Here is a 19,387-nt window from a genome sequence, read left to right as displayed (position 1 = left end):
ACTGAAGTGAGGGGTGTACCTAGAGCCTGGAGCAGTTAGCAGAAGCATTTAAAACAGAACTCAAAACAATGCAAAAGAGGCTGGTGCTCAGGCTTCGTCTAAGCAAATGACACCCGTCGATCAGTGGGCGCCATCGGCAAAGCCTTGCTCTAAACGTTATGACACATTCAGGGGTTTTTCCCAGCTCAAGACAACAGCAGCCTGTAATAAAATCCTTTTAGTAAAAAATGTTTTCTTGATCACAGCAAAATATACACATTTATAAAGATACACTGTCGGGAGGAACAGGCTATTTCCCACAGGCCACAGCTCGCAGTTTACTGAGCCCCCGGAGGAGGAATGTCATCACTCGAGGGAGGGAAATCCACTCACAGGAAGGCTTCATCTGCACAATGAGTTTCCTGGTCGAGTCTTCTCGGGCAGTGCTGGCTGACCCTGGCCTTTGACGACAGACAATGCATCCGGGTGCTGTTTTCATACCTATGCTCTCAGAAACAGCTGAGCCCTCCGGGGGGTCACCATGGCCTCCTAGGTCTGCAAGAATTCAGGCTGCACGCGGGCCACTTTCCGGAACTCCTTAGTGTGGGTCTTAGGGCACTGCATCTCACACCAGCTGATGGGAACCATCTGGACACCTGGAAGGGAAAAGCTGGGTTTGCAGCTGGGACCTCAGATGTTTGCTTGAAGCCCTTTTCTTTCAGATGGGTACGAAGCTGAAGTATTACCAGGCTACCAGCAAACCTCCCCTCATACGGGAAAACCGTGTTTATCTCATGATTTATGAAGTGAGTCCCACCTCCTTAGGGCTAGCAGAATCTCATCTCTGCAGTAAGCACAGCCACGCATCACCTGATGGGGGCATGCGATTTCATAGTTGTGTGAACATCACAGGATGTACGGCTGCAACATCACTAGGTGATAATCTCATGCGACCACCAGCCCAGATGCAGTCTGTCACTGACCAAAATGCTGTTATGCAGTGCATCATGGTACCTACACTTATATTGCTTCCCAAACAATGACAAACTAGGGAAAGTCAGAAAATTAATGCATTGATCCCAAACCATACCAGCCAAGGAAGAATCAGAATGTAGAAGTGTAGACCAACTCACCTGACTCACTATGGGCCACCACCACTCCCAGCTCATTTTCAGCTGTGGTCAGCAGGTAGTTGGACTGGGCGTCACCTAGAGAGATCTAGTCACACAACAGCGGTGAAGGAAAATGAGAGGTTACAAGTCTTCCCCCCTTAGCCACTTGGGTTGTTTCTCTAGTTCCATGTCTTCTTCACGAAGAACCAGAAGTCTGCTGGGAATAAAGGATACCACTTTGGCCAAGACAATGTCCCCTGGACGGAAACTCTTGTATATTTCAACCTGTGAAGAAAGCATAGTGGTGTTAAGTGAAGCTCTGGATCAGAGCCACACAGAATCCTTAGCCCCTCTGGGAGAGCTTGTCGCCTATCTAACCCCAGCGGGGAGAAGGCATCATAGCCTGTCAGTCAACATCATACAAATCAGATTTTGAATTCAGTAATCCAATCAGGAATCAGACTACTGAATTTACTATAAAAAGGTACTATAGGGGCTGGCTTTGAGGTGCAGTGAGTTAAGCCACCACCTGCAACACATATCTGTATCCCATTTGAGCGCCAATTAGAGTCCCTGCTGCTCCACTTCTAGTTCAGGTCCCGCTAATGTGCCTGGGAGAACAGCAGAGGATGGCTCAAGTATGTGGGCCCCTGCCACCCACATGGGAGACCTGGAGTTTCTGGCTTCTGGCTTCAGCTTGGGGAGTGAACCAGGGATGGAAGACAGCTCTCTATGTAGCTGTCTTTCAAGTAAATATTTATCTTACAAAAAAAAAAAAAAAAAAAAAAAAAAAGGGCGGGGCAAGCACTGTGGCGCAGCACGTTAACGCCCTGGCCTGAAGCGCTGGCATCCCATGTGGGCGCTGGTTCAAGACCCAGCTGCTCCATTTCCGATCCAGCTCTCTGCTGTGGGCTGGGAAAGCAGTAGAGGATGGCCCAACTACTTGGGCCCCTGTACCCGCGTGGGAGACCTGGAAGAGGCTCCTGGCTCTGGATCAGCGCAGCTCCAGCCACTGCAGCCATCTCAGGAGTGAACCAGTGGATGGAAGATCTTTCTCTGTCTCTAACTCTCTCTGTAACTCTTTCAAATAAATAAAATAAATCTTTAGAAAAAGAAAAGATATAAGAGGTACTGCAGTTGGTTCTGAAAGATCCAGGACTACATCTGAGGGGACAGCAATGAATAAATACTTGGCTTTAAGGGCAAACCTAGCCCCACTCAGGTCAGATGAATTAACATAAATGTGAGTAATTGTAAAGGATTTCAATTGCTTCATTCATGGAAGAGAAAAACGAACCAACCAACAACCTTGTCTTTTTCAGTGGCTCGAACATCTTCCTTCCTACAAAAAAAAAAAGTTCACCAAAGGTTAATTATCTTCGAGAAAAACTGTCCTGAAGGTTCCTAGCAGGTGAAGGACTCTCAGAGCAGACGGAACAAGTCTTGACGGGAGCCAGCTGCCACCCAGAACGAGGGGGGGAGGCATCTTCGCCCACGGGAGAAAGCACTTGCCCATTGTCAGGCCATGCAGAGCAGCAGGAGCAACACCTCTGAGTACAGAAAGAGATCAGAGGCGGCAGGAAAAGATAAGGAACTTTGCTGCTTCAAGAGAACTGGAATGAAATGCCACAGAACCACACCAGACCCTGCAAAATCGAATTATCTGAGGTGGGTGTTTGGTGCAGTGGTAAAGCCGCCACTTGGGATTGTCCATGTCCTATCCTGCACTGCCCGGGTTAAGAGTCCCCACTCCGCTCTCCATTCCAGCTTCCTGCTAATGTGCACCCTGGGAGGCGCAGGTGATGGCTCAAGTAGTTGGGTCCTTGCTTCCTATGTGGGACAATGGATTGAACTCCTGACTCTCGGCTGCTGCAGGCACTGGGGGAGTGAAACAGAGGATGGGAGATCGCTCTGTCCCTGTGTTTCAAATAGATGAAGCGAATAAATTTAAAAAACCCTGTTATCTGGCCTGTAATAATTGTTTGTCTTTTCTATAAGGAATCCATTGGAAAAAATATACCACCTCACAAACAAATCCTTTCATTATCTTATAACCTTTGGGATTACTCAATACTAAGTTCAAGAAAAAAAGTACTGGGGCCGGCGCTGTGGTGCCATGGGTTAACACCCTGGCCTGAAGCACCGCTGTCCCAAATGGGCACCAGTTCAAGACCCAACAGCTCCACTTTCGATCCAGCTCTCTATTAGGGCCTGGGAAAGCAGCAGAAGATGGCCCAGGTCTTTGGGCCCCTGTACCCACGTAGGAGACCGGGAGGAGGATCCTGGCTCCTGGCTTTGGATCGGCACAGCTCCGGCCGTTGCGGCCAACTGTGGAGTGAACCATCGGATGGAGGACCTCTCTGTCTCTCTCTCTGTCTCTCCTCTCTGTGTAACTCTGACTTGAAAATGAATAAATAAATCTTAAAAAAAAAAAAAAATAAAGAAAAATACTTCTTTAAATGCTTTGTACTTTATTTGGTTCAAATCAGCCTAACGTTGTCAATCTTCAGCTCTGCTTAATCTTTTTAAAATCCTTTTTAGTATCTTCCTTTCATCCTAGCTCATATAACATGTTCTTTGGATATTAATGGGGAGAATCAAAGTACAAAGAAGATAGAAAGATGGCATGAGCAGGTATTGTAAGTGTTCCTAAAAATTCCAGTTGTCCTGTCTATCCTAATCTCATTCCAGGTGTTGAGGCAAGTATCACAACAAGGATACTTCTTCTTACAGATTTATTTATGTACTTGAAAGGCAGCGTGTGTGGGGGAGGACAAGGATACTTCTTACCGGATAGTTCCTCGAAAAGAGTTCTTAAGAGGTGTGGATCCCACGTAGAGGATGTGTACTTTGGCAAAACGTGAATTGATGCTGGAGACCTGTGGAATTCAGAGAGGATCAGCACCGGAGTATTCACAATTGTCAGCTCAAGGAGGCAGCAATGAACAAGGCTTTACTAGGACTTCAGCCCAAGATTCTAGTAAACATACAATTGAAGACAAGCTAGCTTCTACTTATCTCTGCCTAAGTGAGATTTGTGGATTAAGAACAACTCTGGCCACCTGACAGGGTGACTATGGGAACCAAATGACATGTTATACAGATATATTTTCTTATATATTTATTTGAGAGAGAGAGTTAGAGGAAGACACAGACAGAAAGGTCGCCATCTGTTGGTTCACTCCCCAACTGGCCACAATGGCCGGAGCTGTGCCAATCTGAAGTTAGGAGCAAGGAGCTTCTTCCGTGTCTCCTACACAGGTGCTGAGGCCCAAGCACTTGGGCCATCTTCCACTGGCCATCTTCCACTGCTTTCCCAGGCCACAGTAGGGAACTGGATCAGAAGTGGAGCAGCTGGCATATGAAAACTAGCACCTTACAGAGAGGGCGAGAGAGAGGGAGAGAGGGAGGGAGAGGGAGGGGGAGGGAGGGGGAGGGAGGGAGAGGGAGGGGGAGGGAGGGGGAGGGAGGGAGAGGGAGAGATCTTCCATCTGCTGTTTCACTCCCCAGATGGCTGTAACAGCCGGAGTTGAGCCAATCCGAAGCCAGGAACTTCTTCCGGGTCTCCCTTGCGGGTGCAGGGGCCCAAAAACTTGGGCCATCTTCTTCTTCTTCTTCTTTTTTTTTTTTACAGGCAGAGTGGACAGTGAGTGAGAGAGAGAGAAAGGTCTTCCTTTTTGCCGTTGGTTCATCCTCCAATGGCCTCCACGGGCGGTGTGCTGCGGCTGGCACACCTTGCTGATCCGAAGGCAGGAGCCAGGTACTTCTCCTGGTCTCCCATGGGGTGCAGGGACCCAAGCACCTGGGCCATCCTCCACTGCACTCCCGGGACTTGGGCCATCTTCTACAGCTTGCCCAGGCCATAGCAGAGAGCTGGATTGGAAGTGGAGCAGCTGGGTCATGAACCCTTGCCCATATGGGATGCTGGCATTGCAGGCAGTTGGCTCTATCCGCTATGCCACAGTGCTGGCCTCATTATTTTTAAAATTTATTTTTTATTTATTTCAAAGGCAGAGTTATAGAGAGAAGAGGAGAGACAGAGACAGAGAGAGAGAGAGGCAGGCTTGTTCATCTGCTGGTTCACTCCCCAAATGGCTGCAATGGTGGGGGCTAGTTCAGGCCGAAGCCAGGAGTCACTTTTTCTTCTGGGTCTCCCACATGGGTACAGGGGCCCAAGCACTTGGGCCGTCTTCCACTGCTTTCCCAGGCACATTAGCAGGGAAATGGATCAGAAGTGGAGCAGCTGGGACAGGAACCAGACCCTATATGGGATGCTAGTGTCACAGGCAGAGGCTTAACCTACTACGCTACAATGCTGGCCTGTTAGATTTTTAAAAGTCACAGTCCAACATAAATAGACACAGGGCATGGCAGCAAATCTAGACCTTTAGAAATCTTACTAAGAGGTATGTATAGCAAATGGCCGGCGCCGTGGCTCAATAGGCTAATCCTCCACCTTGCGGCGCCGGCACACCGGGTTCTAGTCCCGGTTGCCCCTCTTCCAGGCCAGCTCTCTGCTATGGCCAGGGAGTGCAGTGGAGGATGGCCCAGGTGCTTGGGCCCTGCACCCCATGGGAGACCAGGAAAAGCACCTGGATCCTGGCTCCTGCCATCGGATCAGCGCGGTGCGCCGGCTGCAGCGGCAGCCATTGGAGGGTGAACCAACGGCAAAGGAAGACCTTTCTCTCTCTCTCTCTCACTGTCCACTCTGCCTGTCAAAAAAAAAAAAAAAAAAAAAAAAAAAAAGAGGTATGTATAGCAAATGGAAAATTTTTTAAATGTTTATTTATTTGAAAGGCAGAGCAACACAGATCTTCCATCCTGTCTCCTCAAATGCCTACAATAGCTGTGGCTGGGCCAGGCCAAAGCCAGGAGCTCCATCTGGGTCTCCCTGAAATGCCCTAAAGTCTACACTTGTGGCATGCATTGTGACACAGTGGGTTAAGCCCTGCCTGCAACACCGGCATCTCATATGGGTGCTCCTTTTGGGTCTCAACTGCTACCACTTCTGATCCAACTCTCCGCTAACGTACCTGGGAAAGCAGTAGAAGATGGTTCAAATACTTGGGCCCCTGCTACTCACATAGGAGACCTGGATGCAGTTTCAGGCTCCTGGCTTTGGTCTGGCCTAGACCTGGCCATTGCAGCCATTTGGGGAGTGAACAAGCAGATGCAAGATCTTTTCCCATCTCTCTCTCTCTAACTCTGCCCCTTCAAATAAACAAATAAAATCTTAAAAAAAAAAAAGACTCGGCCGGCGCCGCGGCTCACTAGGCTAATCCTCCGCCTGTGGCGCCGGCACACCAGGTTCTAGTCCCAGTTGGGGCACCAGATTCTGTCCCGGTTGCCCCTCTTCCAGGCCAGCTCTCTGCTGTGGCCCGGGAGTGCAGTGGAGGATGACCCAGGTGCTTGGGCCCTGCACCCCATGGGAGACCAGGAGAAGCACCTGGCTCCTGGCTTCGGATCAGCGCTGTGCGCCGGCCGCAGCATGCTAGCTGCGGCGGCCATTGGAGGGTGAACCAACGGCAAAGGAAGACCTTTCTCTCTGTCTCTCTCTCTCACTGTCTACTCTGCCTGTCAAAAAAAAAAAAAAAAAAAAAAAGACTTTACATTTAATAGGAATTCCAGAGAATAAAGTCTTTTGCTTCTCTGCAGAAAAAGGCCGCAGCCACAGATGTTCAAAATTAGGTCTCCTTTTCACCCATTTCCTAGATGTTGGAGGGAACCACAAAGTCAGGGAATCGGCTCAAATAACTATGCATACCCAAATTTTGTTCATTTTCCTAGAAATCTCCAGACCACTCAGTCCAGTGAGACATTCTGTGATGATAGAAATACCATGTGCTGACCAAATTAGCAACCACTAGCCACAGTAGCTACTGAGAGCTGGAAATGTGGCGAGTGGTTAGTATGCTTAATGAAATGTTAGTACTGTCTAGCATATTTTGAAATATTTATTTGAGAGACAGAAAGAAAGAGAACACTTCCACCCACTGATTTATTCCTTAAGTGCCTGCAGTGGCTGAGGCTGGGAGTCAAGTACTTAATCCAGGTCTCCCACATGGTGGTAGTAGCCTAACTACTTGGGCCACCACCTGCTGCCTGCCAGAGACTGCATTAGCAGGAAACTGAAGTCAGCAGATGGAGCCAGGGATCAAACCCAAGCATTCCAACATGCGATACAGGTACTTCAACGATGTCTTAGCCGCTAGGTCATATGCTTGCCCTGACACTGTTAAATTTAAATAGCCATATGAGGCTAGTGGCTATCAGACTGGACAATGCAGTTCAAGAATGATCATGCTCTGTGCACTGGGTTGGTGTCCTAAGCATGGAGGCTGGTAACAACTTACCTTACATGTTACAATAGAGCCCACATCTGGAAGTAATTGGGATTCCGCTTCTCTCATCACAGACACTACCGGGAGCTACAAAGAGAACAGTAAAAAATGAATGTTCTGGCTAAGCCCTGAGTAAAGTGTGGCTGGAGAGTTCGACAGGAATGCTGTGGCACAGAGTTGAGGTCACAAGGCAGATGGACTATGGATTCATTTACAGTCCAGGACAGAGGGTCTTCCATTAGGAAGAGCCCCGGGGGCCCTGGCAAGGCTGCTGTAGAAGACATAAGTTAACCATTCCAGAGCAGAGTTGGTTTTTTGGTGACTTGGAATTTCTCAGTACACCACTATATTACCTGTAGCCATGGATTTGATTCTGACCTCCAAAGTCGCACTGTTTCTATTTCTTATTTTATTGCCCGGCTAACATTTCTAAGTGTTTTATAATACTGGATACTGGTTTCCTTCTATCTTTAGAGAATATCTGTAGGGCTTTCTTTCTGAGCAAGCACGTTCTAATTCTGAATCCTTTTTCTCCTGTGCTACCCATCTTTAAGCTGCTCCTTCCAAGACTGCGTATCTGATCGGGAGCTGGTCCTGGTTTGATCTCTGGAACTGGCCAGGACAACATCGCTCATGTATTCAACTGACCATCTGCCTTGTGCCGGGCACTGCAGGTAAGGTGGGTGGTGCGGCCTGCTTGCGTGGAACTTTGGGCGTTTGCAGGCTGAAACAAGTGCTCGGAAGTGAGTTTAACAAAATAAAAACAAGACTCAACCTCCCCCACCCCCACCCCCGCCAAAATCCCTTCCAAAAAGTGATACGAGAGGCTAGTTGAACGAGGTCAGAGTTACATAGACCGAGGAGAGGCGCGCGTTCAGGCGGATGGCAGGAGACACGGGGGAAGCAAGCCAACTGCACTGCGGGCAGTGCCGCCGAGCCGGATGAAGACGGACAGGTCGGGACTACTCGGGCGGGATTCGGCTGGCTGCCGGATTGGCCGGGGTCACTCTCAGCTCGCAGCTGCCCCTAGGGGTCGGCAGCCCCAACCGCGCGAGGTCCACACGACCGGTGTGCGGCGCCCACGGCCAACCGAGACCAAGTCGTTCTACAGGGACGCGCCTGCCCTACCCGGGCCTAAGGGCCGGAACTCAAGGGCAGTCCATGACAAAGAAGGGAGATGGCCAGCCGCCCCGCGTACCGCGCCGTTCTCGCTGGTCTTCGTTAGACAGCCGGCGAGGGAAGAAAAGATGTATCCGTGCCGTGTGTAGGTGCCGCTGCCTGGGCTGCCCTCCTCCAAGTTACACAGACGTTCGCCTGCGGAAAGAGCGCTGCATCGGTCACTGGTCCCCAGAGGCTGCTAGGCGTCCTGCCTTCCTGCCTCTGGCCCTAGCCGGGACTCCGTACGGGAGCCGTGCACTTACCGGGGATGCAGTACCTTACAGGTGGCGCCATGACTGCCACTGTCCCAGAGCCCGGATGGAAACGAAGCCGACGTCTCGTTGGCCGAACCCAGACACAGTGCTGCAGTAAGGAACGTGCCAATTGGCGGGCTTTGTCACGTGCCCGGCGACACGCCTCCTGCAGGGCAAACTCCATTTCCCAGGTTTCCCCGGGAGAAGGCCGGGGGCGGAACTTCGGGCTCGTGTGCCTGCGCCTGCGCCTGCGCCTAGGGTTGAGGATGGGCAGGCGGCGGGTCCGGGTCCATTGGCAGGCGCTGCGGCTGGCGGGGCATGGTGGGACGGATTGAGCCAGGCCCGCCCGGGGCGCCAGGCTGGAGTAGGTGGCAGTGAGCTGCGGCCGAGGCTGCGGGGCGTGATTTGGATGATCGAGGAATTGGCAGGCGGCAGGTAGGGGCGAAGCCGTGGCCCTTGCTCCCTCTCATAGCCCCTGTTTTGTAGGGTCGGGCCCTGCCCCAGGGCCCTGTCTTGAGTCTGGTTTCTTGCTCTCCTCGCCCCGCCCTGCAAGGCCGAGCAGTCCTCGGGCGAGGCGCACCCTCTGGGCAACCATAACGCACAGAGCAGAAGTTAACCAACCCAACTTGCCCATTTCTCAGATTTGGAAATCCAACGCCAGGGTTTGACTTGTCCCGAGCCTTGAAGATAATTCAAGATAGAGCGCAAGCCGGATCCAAGCTTTCGGCTTCCAGTGCATCGCGGTTTGACCATGCCGCCCTACCTGAAAGATAAGGCTCGTTCTGCAGCTGTAGTTGTCCGGGCCCTTCTTTAACTTTTGACGAACTGACCCGTGAGAAAGTTGCTACCCTTTCTCTTAGCGGGTTAGCCAGGAAGGGAAGTGGGCACGTGAGTAAGTTGCTATTCTTTACTGACTTCTGACATCTCTTGCATGAGCTTGCACACATCCTGAGAGCAGCATCTTTGTCTAGATGAGATTGGCACGACTTTGATATTTTTTTAAATTTATTTGACACAGAGACAGAGATCTTCCATATGCAATGGAAGCAGGATTTTTTTTTTTTTAATTAATTAATTTGAAAGGAAGACATGGAGAGGAGGAGAGAGATCTTCCATCCACTGGCTCATTCCTTAAATGGCCGCAATGGCCAGGGCTGGGCCAGCCAGGAGCCAGGAGCTTCTTCCGGGTCTCCCACGTGGGTGTAGGGACCCAAGCACTTGGGCCATCCTCTGCTACTTTCCCAGGCGCATTAGCAGGGAGCTGGAATGGAAGACTGAGAATGAGAGGCCAAGGAGGGTGTTAATCACTGCCAGACGCCTGCCCCTGACGTTGGCTGCTTCATCTCCCTTCCAGTGGCTTTGGAATCTGTCCCCTCGCCTCCCCCCATTGGTTTCCCCTTGGGAACAGATGGCGCTTTAGAGCCCTGGGAAGAGGGAGGTGCCTTGGCCTGTAGTCTCCTGTAATATGATGGCAGATGGCCACGAGAGCCTGTGGCTGCTGCTGACAGGAGGACTCCGGTTGGTGCTTGGTGCAATAGTAGAACTGCCCTTTGCTCTGTTCCCTTCTCTCTGCACTGAGATTGCCCCTTCCTCAGACGCACATGATGTTTGGAATTTTGCTTCGCCTCGGGGGAGAAGTCCATTTCGTGGTGGTCCATGGGTGTTTTCCCTGGCATCTCCCTACCTGCACACCCCACCAGCTACAGTGAGGAAGTGAGCAGGTTTCAGAGTTTGTGCACCCACCTCTGCATCCGCAAGCTCTCCGTTTACGAGTTTGGCTGATTTCTGGTTGGATTTGTTTTCTGAGATGCTCTCAGTTCTTCAGTGCTACGATTCTAACAGTGGTTTCTGTTTCTCTCTCTGTTCATCAGGAACAATGGTAGCAGCAGATACTTACTTAGTGTTACTGCATTGGCAGGAGTGTCTCTGTAGGTGTCTGTAGGACAGACAGACATCTGACCAGCCTTTCCGCTTCACCATCCCTCCAAGTCATTCATCCAACAAGTATTTATTGAGTACTTCCATGAGCCAGGTATTGTGCTAAGTGCTTTATGAATATTTCATTTGTAACTTGCTGAGTATGTACTAGAATCATAGAGGGTTAGAGCTGGGAGGAACCTTAGCATCTAATCCATTCGCTCAGTGAATGGGAGCACAAGGAGACTGAGTTCCAGTTGGGTTCAATAGTTTGCCCAGAGTCACAGGAGTCTGTAGGGGCACAGTTGAGCCCAAGTGAGTGGGCAGTTGTAAATCTAGTCCTGGAGGGAGGAATTTCCTGGAGAGCTCAGTTGAGGATAATTTAAAACGTAGTCTGACAAGGAGGGTATTTGTTTAAGAGTAGGAGTGATGGCTGTGAGGTGGCATATAGTTTATGCTTATTACAGATGAGAATTGCATGCTGTTATAAATATATAATTTTTAAAGATTTATTTATTTATTTGAGAGGTAAAGTTACAGACAGGGAGAGACAGAGAGAAAGGTCTTCCATCTGCTGGCTCATTCCCCAAATGGCCAACGGCTGGAGATGCACCCATCCGGAGCCAGGAGCCTCTTTCAGGTCTCCCACGCAGGTGCAGGGGCCCTAGGATTTGACCCATTCTCCATTGCTTTCCTGGGTCATTAGCAGAGAGCTGAATCGGAAGAGGAGTAGCCGGGACTTGAACTGGTGCCCATATGTGATGCTGGTGCACAGGTGGTGACCTACCTGCTACGCCACAGCGCTGGCCCCCCAGGCAGTATCTTAACCATGGAGCCCCCCTCCCACCCTGAGCTTTTTGTTTTCTTTTCTGCTCTCCTCCTTAACTCTTAACTTGCTAAGTGGTGATGGGAATGGCCAGTTTCTTTACCCGGTGCAGAGCATAGGTTCCTACTGAATTGTCTTCTCATTTTCTGTAGGCCTTGTCTGCTGGGTTTCTTTTCTTCATAGGGCTTGTGGAAGGCAGTAATTAAGTGTTTTGTTTGAAAGGCCTTTTGTGGGGATGAGCCAGGGTGCAAAGAGAGCACATTGCTCCAGTTACTGAACTGAAACCTTGCCTCCAGTGGAGCAGCCTCCTCCAGTTTCTGCCGGATCTGAGCTGCCTGTTAAATAAGTCAGTGGAGTCGCTGCAAACAAAGCAGCCCTCCCTGGCTGCCTTGTGGGAAAATGGGATAACTTCCTTCCCGGGAAGGACCCCCTCTGCAGGGTAGATGAGAGTGTCATCAGAGGATTCAGAGCCTGAGTGTCCTCTGTTCTGGGCACTGCCTGGGAAGCCAGTTTCCTCCCATGTCTGTTGAGTGAGGGAGGAACCAGAGAGATGAGTAGGAGGCACTCACAGAGGAGCATGAATGGGGCTAAAGAGCTGGAAGCTGGATGGAAGGCTTGGGACTAATGGCAGCGATTTGGAGGGGAGACCCACTACAGAGGGGCAGGCCCTAGGACCAACATGGAGACCCCTGCCCCTCCCCTGCTGCTCCGCTCTGAATTCCCAAAGCTGGCCACTCTATCCTTGGGGTGGAGCTGGGAGTGGAATTGGAGACAAAGCATCTTATATCCTGCAGCAGGGAGCTGATGTTCCTGCCGGGAGCCCGGCTGAAGCCTGCGGGCCTGTAACATCAGCCCAGAGGGAGCAGGAGGAGTATCTTTTGCCAAGACTCAGATAGTGCTGGGGAAGAACTAGTTGCAGGATCTGTAGGCTGTGTGCTCTCTCTTACACTGGCTGCTCCGTGGTGAGGAGGTAGGTCAGCGGGTCAGGGCAGGCTGGAGACCCTGGGGTTTGGTGGCTGAAGTGGCCATGCCCAGAGATGTAGAGGGCAGCTGTGTTGGCTATGCTTCACTCAATGGCCTGCCTACCCAGATAGCTCCAAAGACTGCTGTGGTGTGGGGCCACTTGCCTCTCGCCCCTTTACCATGGCCCTTTACCCTTGGATTTGCTATACACTCACATGCCATACCGCAGGCTCAGAATCTGCAGGCCCTACTCCTGTAATCTGGTTGGGACATTGGCACTGACATTCCATAAAGAGTGAGGGGAACTTGCTTCACACAGCAGGTGACTGGCCTAGCTGGACCTGTCTGAGGCCTTTGCCCTCCAAGCTGGTGCTGTGGGCCTTCTCATTGGTGGGGTACAAGGAGCTCAGGCTGGACCTTCACGATGGTGTGCTCTCCTAGGAGCCATGCGGGGCCAGCGGAGCCTGCTGCTGGGCCCGGCCCGCCTCTGCCTGCGCCTGCTTCTGCTCCTGGGCTATAGGCGCCGCTGCCCTCCTCTGCTCCGGGGCCTGGTACAGCGCTGGCGCTATGGCAAAGTCTGCCTGCGCTCCCTGCTCTACAACTCCTTTGGGGGCAGTGACACCGCTGTCGACGCTGCCTTTGAGCCTGTCTACTGGCTGGTGGACAACGTGATCCGCTGGTTTGGGGTGGTGAGTGACGTCCAGGGAGCAGGAAAAGGGGTTTGTGGGGAGCAGAGGGATGTGTCTGATGGAGCCACACTGCACTTGGGAGGCCTGCCCCTCCCCCCAGGGAAATGGGCGTCCTCTCTGGGTGCAGCCGGCTCACCCTCTCTCCAAACCTCCCTGGTGCTGGCAGGTGTTCGTGGTGCTGGTGATCGTGCTGACGGGCTCCATCGTGGCCATCGCCTACCTGTGTGTCCTGCCTCTCATCCTCCGAACCTACTCAGTGCCGCGACTCTGCTGGCATTTCTTCTACAGTCACTGGAATCTGATCCTCATCGTCTTCCACTATTACCAGGCCATCACCACCCCACCTGGGTACCCGCCCCAGGTGGGTCCATTTGGGGGAAAGGGAAGGGGAGGGCTGCAGGCTGTGGGAGGCTATCCCAAGAGTTGGGGGAGAGTGCCTTGATGTCTTAGAAGGTGCAAAAACTGGTGCCGCTAGTTGTGATACTCTTCTCCCTTTGCACAGGGCAGGAATGATATTGCCTCAGTGTCCATCTGTAAGAAGTGCATTTACCCCAAGCCAGCCCGCACACACCACTGCAGCATCTGTAATAGGTGGGTCTTGGTTTTGCTGTCTGTGAACCCCAGCTGGGGCCCTTTTATTTATTTGAGGGGCAGAGAGATTGATCTTTATCCACTAGTTCACTCCCCAAATGCCCACAACAGCTGGGGTCAGGGAAGCCTGAAGCCAGGGCCCTGGAACTCAATCCAGGTGTCCCACGTGGATGGCAGGGACTCAACTACTTGAGCCATCATCTGTTGCCTCTCAGGGCGCCCCTTAGCAGGAAGTTGCATTTGGGGGCAGAACTAGGACTTGAACCCAGGCTCTCCAGCATGGGGTGCAGGCATTCCAGGCAGCATCTTCACTACCATGCCAAATGCTCACCTCTGCCTGTGGGCCTTTTGCTGTAGTCCTAGGGCAAAACATAGGCCTGGTGTCTTCTGACATCCATGAAGCCCCCAACATATCTAGGCAGTGTGTCCTGTACCTGCTGACGTGCAGTGCTGGGATGGTCCTGTGCTAAGGTATTATTTCCCCTTGTGGAGACTGAGGCTCAGAAAGATGAGTTAGCTTGTCCAGTATCATACAGCCAGTCACCTGCAGAGCTGTGGTTGAAGCCAGGCCTGGCCACCTTCAAAGTCTGTGCCCTTTCCACCTCAGCAGGATGCTGGTCCTTGTAGGAAAGGATTGGCACTGACATCTCAAGAACCTTGGCCACCATAACAGAGCCTGTGTCCCTCCCTCACAGGTGTGTGCTGAAGATGGACCATCACTGCCGTATCCTTTTGCTGTCTCCTGCCTGAGGCCTTCCTTAGCTCCAGAGCACTGTCCAGGGTTGATGGCCACAGACCCAAGGCTTCTAGCATCACCCTGCAGAAAACACTGGGCTCAGAAGTTAGTAGAAAACTTGTGGGGGCTAAGGAGGTTCACAGGCTCGCTGGGCCAGATTTCCTAAAGAAAGGGAATCTTTAAGTCATGCTGACGGTTACTGGGTAGAGATGTTTGAGTTTCTGTGGTTGTCCAGTGGGTGCCAAATAGAACCACAGGTCCTGGTCCCCTTCGGCTATCCTTTACAGATGTCTGGATTCATTTTACTCAAGAATTTCAATTTTTCAAAAAGATTTAATTAATTTATTTGAAGGAAAGAGTTACAGAGAGAGGTAGAGACAGAGAGAGAGGTCTTCCATTTGCTACTCACTCTCCAGAGCTTGGCTGATCCGAAGCCAGGAGCTGGGAGCTGCTTCTGGGTCTCCCATGTGGGTGCAGGGGCCCAGGGACTTGGGCCATCCTCTGCTGCTTTCCCAGGTGCATTAGCAAGGAGCTAGATCAGAAGTGGAGCAGCTGGGACTCAGACAGACACCCATATAGGATGCTGGTGCTGCAGGCCGGGGCATTAACCCACTGTGCCAAGCACCAGCCCCAAGGATTTCAATTTTTATGATTTCCTGGTGACATGTGAGGGCTCTGAGAAGCATAGAGCACTTTAATTTCAACCTTGGGAAAGAGTTCTGTATTGCTCTATGATGGAAAACAGTTCGCGGTAACTAGAAGCTCAAGGCTTGGGAGAATGTCATTATGAACCAGGGATGACCAGAGAGGTCTGGACATACTCTGAAATGATTGCTCTTGTCCTTAATCATTGACCCACCAGCCTGGCTAAACAACTGTGTGGGCCACTATAACCATCGGTACTTCTTCTCTTTCTGCTTTTTCATGACTCTGGGCTGTGTCTACTGCAGTTACGGAAGCTGGGACCTTTTCCGGGAGGCTTATGCTGCCATTGAGGTGAGCTTGTGGTTAGGAATAGGGTGGCTCAGTAGGGTCCAACTTTAGGGGTTGGAACCTGTCCTTAAGGAATGGGGCTGGTAGCACTCCTATATAGGGGCCTGAGAGTATAACCAGCACTGTTTTCCATCCCCTTAGAAAATGAAACAGCTCGACAAGAACAAACTACAGGCGGTTGCCAACCAGGTGGGCCGTCCCCACCCCACTGCCTCCTGCTGCTCAGGCCTGGGGGTACAGAGTTGCTCAGGCAACTGGGGCCCACCTGTTAGTTTGGTTGTAGAGACAGGAGTGTTCAGGAGGCTGTCTGTGTGGGTAGACTAAGCAGCCTGGGCGCATCAGGCACTTCCCTGGCATATGGGTTTTCCACTCTTCCATCACCATCTCTTTGGGCTGAGCAAGGACTCCGCCTTTGTGACGGCCTGAGCAGCAAGGAGTCTATGTTTGTGTGGTGGGATTCTAGGGTCAGAGGTCAGGCTGGGCCAGTCTGCTTGTTTCTTGCTCCTGGTCTGTCTGCATCTGGGTCACCCTCCCCCCACCCCTGTGCCTTGCAGAGCTCCGTATTCTGAGCACATCTTGGGTTCCTAGGATTATACCTCTGCTGCCTTTCACAGTCCTCAGTGGAGCTCATGATCCTCTCCAGTCCATTTCGGGTGTGGGCCTGGTCTTTTGGGATCCAGCCACACAGTGAAGGAGTCTTGGCTGGGGATTGGAGTGGCTTCCCCTGGAGCCCCATGTGCTTTGTCAACCTAAAGGCTCAGGGTCAGCTCCACCTGTGCTTTGCCATCTTGTCCAGACCTGCTCTGCCCAGTGTTTGTCCACGTGGTGCCGCTGGACTTGGTTGGTCCCACCCATCTGGCTGCTGCCTTGACTCCTCTGTGGCTTTAGCCTTCCCCCTTCTCTCCACCTCGGATTGGATCACTTCCTGCCTGTAGGTGCTGGGGCTCCGGGGGTAGCTGCTGGAACCCAACAGAGCGAATGAGCCAGGTTTTGCCATTTTCTTCCTCTAGACTTACCACCAGACTCCGCCACCCACCTTCTCCTTTCGAGAGAGGATGACTCACAAGAGTCTCGTCTACCTCTGGTTCCTGTGCAGGTACTAAACTCTCACTGTGACGGTTTTAAGGGGGCAGGCAGCTTCAGGAAGACCTTTTGAGGTGCAGGCAGGAACCCACCCTAAGAGAACTGGCACTGTTGTGGTCTGACAGGCTGGCAAAGAGGCAGCACTTAGTTTTCTTCAGCATTTTGAGGCACAGTGTGAGCATATATCGGTCATGTGCCAAGGTGGGTTCAACTCCTTATTCATTTAATCCTCACAGCACCTATGTAATGGGTAGGCGTTGACTACATTTTATGGATAAGGAAAACTGGAAGTCAGGGGTAAAGTGATTTGTTTCACAACATACAGCCAGTACTGGCAGAGCTGGAATGGAAATTTTATGCCATCCCACTCCAATCTCTATGCTTTTACTGCCCTCCACTATTTCCCAAACATGGGTCTTAGGAGATACAGAACATTATTATTTTTTAAATTTTTTTAATTTTTTTTTATTTTTTGACAGGCAGAGTGGACAGTGAGAGAGAGAGAGAGAGAGAGGTCTTCCTTTGCCGTTAGTTCACCCTCCAGTGGCTGCCACGGCCGGCGCACCGCACTGATCCGATGGCAGGAGCCAGGAGCCAGGTGCTTTTCCTGGTCTCCCATGGGGTGCAGGGCCCAAGCACCTGGGCCATCCTCCACTGCACTCCTGGGCCACAGCAGAGAGCTAGCCTGGAAGAGGATCGACCGGGACAGAATCCGGCGCCCCGACCGGGACTAGAACCCGGTGTGCCGGCGCCACAGGCGGAGGATTAGCCTAGTGAGCCGCGGCGCTGGCCCAGAACATTATTCTTAATAAAATAATATCTCATTTCTTTTCCCTTTCCATGCAGTTTATTCCCAGCCCTTTCACTGATGCTATTTATAGATGCAGTGAAATAAAAGCTCTTCTAGGATATTTGCCTGGAGAGATGGGGCAGAGGGCATGAGCCAGCCATTACTGCTTAGCAATTTCAGACCAGCACCTCCAGATCTCTAACCTGCTCACCAATCTTTGCCCCTTTTCTTAGTTCTGTGGCACTTGCCCTGGGTGCCCTAACTATATGGCATGCTGTTCTCATCAGTCGAGGTGAGACCAGCATCGAAAGGCACATCAACAAGAAGGAGAGACGTCGGCTACAGGCCAAGGGCAGAGTGAGTAGGATTAAGGGCTTGGGATGAGCAGGTGGGTAAATGAATCTATAAACAGAGGTTATACAAGGTCAGAATTTGCCTACCTGAGCCTTAGCTTAGCTAATTTAGTCTCAAACACTAGAAGATTCATAGAAGAAGTTTGTAGAAATGTATGTTTTTCTTGGCCCTATAGATATTTAGGAACCCCTACAACTATGGCTGCTTGGACAACTGGAAGGTGTTCCTGGGCGTGGACACGGGAAGGTAAAGTAAGACATGTAGATCAATAGTGTCCAACAACTGTTGTGAGTAAAGTGTTCTGTGTTGGCAAGCTCTTGGATTGTGGCTAGTCACCTCCATGAATTTAAGTTGTAATATGGGCTAGTGCCTACTGTCTTAGATAGCATGTTTCCAGAGTTTAGAGTTCATTTGAGCCAAAGAAGCTTGAGGCCCGAACTGTGTGGTTTTGAGTCCTCAAGATGACTACAGAATCCTGAAAAAGCTTTTGTCAAAGGGACCACCAGGTAGGATATAGTGGCCACTAGTTGCCTCTCAGTTACATGGCAGTGTCTTCTTCAGTTCAAACCAATCATTCCTGAGATGAGGCTAGCCGTCCCACCCCAGGGGAGATCACTGCTTCCAGTGCAGTTCCAAGGGAGTGACAATCACATGACCACCAGTGCCTTCCAGCCTCCCTATCCCATCCTCATTACACTTCTGCCTACCACTGCGCTTGCAGCAGCCCCTTCAGAGCACCACACAACTGGATAGGGAAAAATAGGATTCTGTTATTTTTGTGCTTGGTGTTATTTGCTGAAGAATTTTGAATAGTAAGGATGACTGAGGACACTTGAAACTCATACATTTCTTTCTATTTTGCAGGCACTGGCTTACCCGGGTGCTGTTACCTTCCAGTCACCTGCCACATGGGAACGGAATGCTATGGGAGCCCCCGCCCTGGGTGGCTGCTCACTCAGCCTCTGTGATGGCAGTGTGAGCTGCCCTGTGTCAGCCTCCATTGGAGCATTCATCTTGCTTCCTACGTTGACCTTGTCTCATAGGCCACCAAGGGCAGCGTTTCTTGGAATCCTTGATCAAAAAGAGCCAATGGGCCTGCCTTAGTGTACCAGGCAGGGACACCTCCAGGACCAACCTTTTGGCCCCTGCAGAAGCAAGACAGCATGGAGAAGTCCTAGGAATGACACCCCTTTACTCAGGCAAACAGAAACTCCAGCCCCACACCAGGGGTCAGGCAGCTAGCTACCTTGCCGGTGCTGACCCTGACTGCCTCCAGGCTGCAGCGCTGGCCTCGGGCACCACCTCTTCCACTTGCTGTCTGAGAAAATATCTGACTGGTACAGCTGAGATTGTGGCTTTCAACAGGGCACATCACCAGGCCTGCCACTGGGATCACTGCCGCTTCTCACGTTGCCGAAGGGAGCAAATAAAGGTGTTTGGTTTGTAAAGATATGTAGCTTTTCACTCTGCCTCCCTCAGTGTAAGGCAGGGAAGGGGGAAGTCAGGGTCAAGGCCTGGTGAGCAGGTATCCTGGCCATGCCTTCTGTGCCTTTACTTGGAAGGGATGGATGGTCCAAAGAATTCTTTTGCTTTTTGACAGG

At 51.4% G+C, this 19,387-nt stretch overlaps 2 protein-coding genes across 27 annotated transcripts; one reads left to right on the top strand and one right to left on the bottom strand.

The window, feature by feature from the left end:
- Positions 1 to 199: 199 nt before the first annotated feature.
- Positions 200 to 9,008, bottom strand: EXOSC1 (exosome component 1). The gene is made up of 8 exons (XM_002718613.5): positions 8,854 to 9,008; positions 8,631 to 8,746; positions 7,445 to 7,519; positions 3,882 to 3,970; positions 2,400 to 2,433; positions 1,326 to 1,376; positions 1,113 to 1,197; positions 200 to 635 (listed from the first exon to the last, which is right to left on the bottom strand). The coding sequence occupies exons 1-8, from the start codon at positions 8,882 to 8,884 to the stop codon at positions 529 to 531; spliced, it is 588 nt and encodes a 195-aa protein (XP_002718659.1). The 5' UTR covers positions 8,885 to 9,008; the 3' UTR covers positions 200 to 528.
- Positions 9,009 to 9,076: 68 nt separating this feature from the next.
- ZDHHC16 (zinc finger DHHC-type palmitoyltransferase 16) lies at positions 9,077 to 19,234 on the top strand. Of its 26 annotated transcripts, none has more exons than XM_017348466.3 (13): positions 9,077 to 9,279; positions 9,486 to 9,736; positions 10,716 to 10,876; positions 12,992 to 13,239; positions 13,406 to 13,600; positions 13,742 to 13,830; positions 14,526 to 14,554; positions 15,429 to 15,562; positions 15,701 to 15,748; positions 16,570 to 16,655; positions 17,666 to 17,789; positions 17,962 to 18,032; positions 18,651 to 19,234. In XM_017348466.3, the coding sequence occupies exons 4-13, from the start codon at positions 12,997 to 12,999 to the stop codon at positions 18,763 to 18,765; spliced, it is 1,134 nt and encodes a 377-aa protein (XP_017203955.1). In that variant the 5' UTR covers positions 9,077 to 9,279; positions 9,486 to 9,736; positions 10,716 to 10,876; positions 12,992 to 12,996; the 3' UTR covers positions 18,766 to 19,234. The 26 variants fall into 26 exon arrangements, with proteins under 26 accessions (XP_017203955.1, XP_069913538.1, XP_069913534.1 ...); XM_070057433.1 differs by having other exon boundaries at positions 9,079 to 9,279; positions 9,486 to 9,732; XM_017348469.3 differs by having other exon boundaries at positions 9,081 to 9,279; positions 17,962 to 18,037; positions 18,651 to 18,790.
- Positions 19,235 to 19,387: the final 153 nt, after the last annotated feature.

Source organism: Oryctolagus cuniculus, chromosome 15 (genome assembly GCF_964237555.1).
Source record: "Oryctolagus cuniculus chromosome 15, mOryCun1.1, whole genome shotgun sequence".
Lineage (NCBI taxonomy): Eukaryota > Metazoa > Chordata > Mammalia > Lagomorpha > Leporidae > Oryctolagus > Oryctolagus cuniculus.
Note: the sequence above shows the minus strand (reverse complement) of the source record. Positions and strands in the feature narration are given on the sequence as shown.